A 5,544-nucleotide genomic window follows, 5' to 3' on the forward strand; every position below is an offset into this window, starting at 1 on the left:
GATAGTGGAGTGCTTTGTCATTTTCTTCTCCAGCTCATTTTATCAATAAGGAAACTGAGGCAAACGGGGTTAAAAGACTTGCCCAGGGCCACATAGCTAGTAATTGTCTGAAACACGAGTTCCGTTCAAATTTTTTCTGACCACGCCTATCCCTCTATGCACTGCACCACCTAGATGCCTCATTCAAAATATAGAATACCTCTGTTTCCTCATTTCTCTTTCTCAGTCCCACAGCCCCAAATGCATGACTCTTCCTTTATGAATTTATGAAATTCCAGCTTCCTTAATGTTCTATGTGTAAGGATTAACTTTTTTTTCCCCATAGGTACCATGCTGAGCACTGAAAAGAATCAGAGCAGCACAGTCACATTCATCCTCTTAGGTTTCTCTGACAACCCAGAGCTCCAGGTCCCACTCTTCCTAGTGTTTCTTGCCATCTATAGTGTGACTGTGCTGGGGAATCTGGGCATGATTGTCATCATCAGGATCAACCCCAAACTCCACACACCTATGTACTTTTTCCTCAGCCACTTGTCCTTTGTGGACTTCTGTTATTCTACCGTTGTCACTCCCAAGCTGCTAGAGAACTTAGCTGTGGCAGACAGAACAATATCCTTCCAGGGCTGCATCACCCAATTCTTTTTTGCTTGCACATTTGTGGTGATAGAAACTTTCATGTTGGCAGTGATGGCCTATGACCGTGTTGTGGCCATTTCTAATCCCTTGATGTATACAGTTGCCATGTCCCAGACACTTTGCACTCTACTAGTAACTGGGGCCTATGCATGGGGCTTTGTCACTTCCCTTGCAATCATGTCCTCCCTCCTTTCATTATCGTTTTGTCGATCTAGCATCCTGAATAACTTTCTTTGCGAATTTTCTGTCATTGTCTCTGCTTCCTGCTCTGATACTCATATGAGTGAAATGGTTCTTTTCACCTTTGCTACCTTTAATGAGGTGAGCTCACTTGTGATCATTCTTACTTCCTACCTTTTTATTTTGACTACTGTCCTGCAGATGAATTCAGTGAGTGGGAGGCGTAAAGCCTTCTCCACATGCACCTCACACTTATTGGCCATCACTATCTGCCATGGGACAATTCTCTTCCTCTACTGTGTGCCCAGGAATCAAAATCTAAAAGAAGAGGTCAAAGTGGCCTCTGTCTTTTATGCGGTAATAATTCCTATGCTGAACCCCCTGATCTACAGTCTGAGAAACAAAGATGTGAAGGAAGCAGTCAACAATTTTAAGGTTACCAAAATCTTACCTCAGTTAATTCATTCTCATTAAATTGGTGTCCTCATAACCTCATTGTACATTGAAGCCACTCTGACATTCAACAGTGTTCTGTTCCTCACAGACATTTTCCCTCTGTGTGCTTTTGTATTTGTCATATCCCCTGGGAATAATGAGAATGTATTACTTCCTCACCTCCTACAATCCTGCTCTTCTTTACAGACACAGAGCCTTTACTGATTGTTTTCTCTATCCTCAACTGTCATTCCCATCTCTTCCTTTTAAACACTTTTAAAAAATATTTATTCTGTTAATTTTCCTATGAATATTGTTTGCCTCCACAGTAATTTTTTTTTGGTTGTTCGGTCATTTCAGTCATGCCCAAATATTCACAAGCTATTAGAAGTTTTCTTGGCAAAGATGACAAAGTGATTTGTCATTTCCTTCTCCAGTTTATTTTACAGATGAGGAATTTAGTCAAATAGGGTGAAATGACTTACCCAGGGTCACACAGGTAGTAAGCATCTGAAGCTGGATTTGAATTCAGGAGTTCCTGACTCCAGGCCTGGCACTCCATCCACTCTGACACCTAGTTGCCCCCAGTAAAATGGAAAGATCATTTTATTCTTTGCAGTTATAAGTTCAGATCTTACTATGGAACTTGGGTCACAGCAGGTACTTATTAAAGTCTTACTTTTTAAATTAATTTACTATACTATTTCTTAAGTCTGAGTTGTACCCACAATTCTACCTTAACATTCCCCTAAACACATTGTTTCTCTCTCTTCTTTTCTCCAACATATTTTCTTGTGTTACTCTTTAGTAATCTGATTGCTCCTTCAATGGATCAGTGATCTTATTGATATGAGCACTCTCTCCAATTGTTCCACCAGCTATCCATCCTCACCTTTTCCAGCTGTGAAATGCTTATCTATGTCTTTCTACCCCATTAAAGAGGATATACCTATGTTTTCTTGTGGGTCTACTGTCTCCATTCTTTCCCCACTCCAATCCAGCCTTCATTCAGCTATGAAAATGACCTTTCTAAAGTGTCGATCCAAGCATGTCACCCCCATACTCAGTAAACTCCAGTGTCTCCCTGTCACCTCCAAGATCAAATACAAAATCCTCTCTCTTCTGTTCAAAGCTTTTCATCCCCTAGCCTATCTCCACCTTTCTAGCTTCTTAAATCTTAATCCTTGCCACATACTCTGATACAGTGACAGACCTCCTTGCCAGTCCTCAAACAAGACTCTCCATCAATGGGCTGCAGGAAAGTGATGTGGCTGTTCCCCATGCTTGGAATGGTGTTCCTCCTTGTGGAACCTTCATGGCCACCTTCTTTCTTTATGGCTTCCTTGACATCCCAATTACAATCCTATCTTCTACTAGAACCCTTTACAAACCTCTCTGAATTCTAGTCCTTTTCCCTTGTTAGATATTTACTCTGTATATAGGTGCTGTACACATATGTGCTTGTTTGCTGTCTCCCATAGTAGAATGCAAGCTCCCTGAGGACAGGGACTGTATTTTGTCTCAAAAGAGACAAATGTATCTGCAATACTAAGCAATGCCTGATTGAGTGCTAGAAATCATCATCTTTTATGTTCCCTAGGTATCAGTGAAGCTCTCTAGCTGTCCATCTGAAATAAGCTACTTTGAATATATTTCTGGCCTATTTCCTTTTTGATCATGTGTGAAGAATGGTATATTTTCTGTTTTACTCCCCCAGTGTTGCCATATTGCATCTCCACCCCAATATTTAAGACTTTTTAAAAATTTCTCAATTAACTTAAAACAGAAAAAGTTATTTTTTTTTAATATTGAATTCCAAATCTTCTCCCTCCACTCTCCCCTTTTTGAGAAGGCAAGCAATTTGTTATAGATTACACCCGTGCGATAATGGAAAACATTTACATATTAACCACGCTGCAAAAGAAAATTCAGGCAAAAAAAATAGTAAATTGTTTAAAAGTATGCTTCAATCAGTGCTCAGACTCCATTGCTTTTTTATCTGGAGGTGGATAGCATTTTTATCCTAAGTCCTTTGGATATGTCTTGGATCTCTGTATTGCTAAGAATGGCTAAGTCATTCACAGTTGGTCAACACACTACATTGCTGTTACAGTGTACATTCTTTTCCTGGTTCTACTCATTTAGCAGGGCAGGTTATGAAGGACTTTGAATTAAAAACAACAACAACAACAACAGAGGGGCTATGTTTGACCCTGAAATAATAGAGAGGTAGTACAATGCATCGAAGAAGAAAAACTTTATTCAATGAAACAAAACAAAAAACAAAACCAATGATCCACCAATGAGGTGATAAGTGCAGCTAGGTAGAGAAGAGGAAAGAGTGCCACATTTCTTGAGTTCAAATAAGGACCAGACCCTTAAGCTGTGTGACCCTGGGAAATCACTTAACCTCTGTTTGCCTCAGTTTCATCATCTGTAAAATAGAGACAATAATAGCTTTTACCTCCCAGGGTTATTTTGAGGATCAAATGGAAGAATAGTTTTAAAGGGACTTAGCTCAGGGCAATAAAAATCTGTGGTGATGACAATAATGGAGCTGGCTCTGCACCATCGTAGTGTTACTGTCAGGGGGGAAAGGGTGATATATGAGAAATAATATGAAGGGAAATTTGACAGGACTTGGCAACAGATTAGATATAGGAGCATGAAAAAGTCACAAATCAATGATGATACCTGTGTTGGCAACATGCGTGGCTAGAGGGATAATGTTATTCATGACAGAAACAGGAAAGTTATTGCAAGGTTTTTGTACCTGGTTTGTGATAATGAAAAACAGCTTCAGACTTGCCCTTGAGTAGAACTAAATTAGTTACTATCGCTTCCATGTCCTCTTACCAACCTGGAAGGCTCTGAAGGTCATTCTTTGCCTGGGATGATGATTCTGCAATTCATTCTCTCTCTCTCTCTCTCTCTCTCTCTCTCTCTCTCTCTCTCTCTCTCTCTCTCTCTCATCTCAGAGCAAAAGGGTTCCTATGATCAGTGGACTGAGACAATATGCATTATACAAAGATTCTCCTCCTAGGGATAAGCATGACAGGACTGAGGCCATATTCTATGACCAGGATCTTGGTCCCAAACCTATTCCATAGCTTCTCCTGATGTGCTCACTTGCCTACTTATTCAATTTGTAATCATGTGCAAGAAAGATGACCGATTGTGGTTTTCCTTGGTTTTTCTCATCTCTACTCAGTCTAGTGTTCTTCTTAGATCTTTATTGCAGAAGTTAAATGATATGGTTTTGATATTTTGACTTGTAAGTGAATATGCATCAGAGTTGCCCAAAATTGTCAAACTCACTCTCTCTTCCAGTTTCAGCAAATCCAGTGGCAAGGCAAAGGTCAGGATGAATGATGATGGATGCAGTGGGTTTCTTGGTGCCTTTGATGTCTGACCTAGCTCCATGAACTCTATAGAGTCTGCCTTCATGGCTATTGGAACAAATAACTCTCATTCACCCCTACACCAGGGAAGTCTTTGCTGCAGGCCCCCTCCACTTCCCCTCTTAACTCATTGAGGGGTTTGAGGTTTGTCAGTTACCTTCAACACATTTTAGCCCATCTACTGAGACTATTTACCAGGGCATGGCCGCTGCACACACTACAGCTTTTTGGAGTCACAGGTGAGAGTTGAGTGGCAGAAAGACAGCAGTGGTAGATAAGCAGTGCTGAGAAAGACTCAGAAAGCCCTTACACAATTAACAGTTAAATTTCTGATTCAAAAAAAATTTTTAAGCTTGTTTTGGTCTCATTTTTAATAACTTATTTAATGAATCTATTCTTAAATAATTTATCATGTAAAATCATAAGCAAAGGAAAGATTTACTGAGAACAGATGTAAGATTTACTTCTTTATGTCCATGGACAGAGAACTCTTAATTCCATATGTGTGTGTGTGTGTGTGTGTCTATATATACATATATATATATATATATATATATATATATATATATATATGTATGTATGTATATATATATGTATGTATGTATATATATGTATATATGTATATATATGCATATATATGTATGTATATATGTATATATGTATGTATATATGTATTTATGTGTGTGTGTACACACACATATATGTATATATACATACATACACATATATGTGTGTATGTATATATACATATATATAGACACACACACACATATATATATATTTATAACATGCAATGTTTTTATACATTTGTGTGGTGTGTGTGTATGCCTATGCATTTTATTTTATGCATTTAAAAACACCATTCAGAAAAAGGATTCTGCAGGCTTCTTCA

At 38.7% G+C, this 5,544-nt stretch overlaps 1 protein-coding gene across 1 annotated transcript; it reads left to right on the forward strand.

Annotated features, from left to right (window-relative positions):
- The first annotated feature begins 330 nt into the window (after positions 1-330).
- On the forward strand, positions 331-1,290 carry LOC110199535 (olfactory receptor 5D18-like). The gene has a single exon (XM_020974414.1). The coding sequence runs from the start codon at positions 331-333 to the stop codon at positions 1,288-1,290; it is 960 nt and encodes a 319-aa protein (XP_020830073.1).
- Positions 1,291-5,544: the final 4,254 nt, after the last annotated feature.

This window comes from Phascolarctos cinereus, unplaced genomic scaffold (genome assembly GCF_003287225.1).
Source record: "Phascolarctos cinereus isolate Bilbo 61053 unplaced genomic scaffold, phaCin_HiC Scaffold_9;HRSCAF=440, whole genome shotgun sequence".
NCBI lineage: Eukaryota > Metazoa > Chordata > Mammalia > Diprotodontia > Phascolarctidae > Phascolarctos > Phascolarctos cinereus.

Coding starts and splice junctions, on each gene's coding strand:
- LOC110199535 (XM_020974414.1), top strand. CDS start 331: ATGCTGAGCACTGAAAAGAATCAGAGCAGCACAGTCACATTCATCCTC.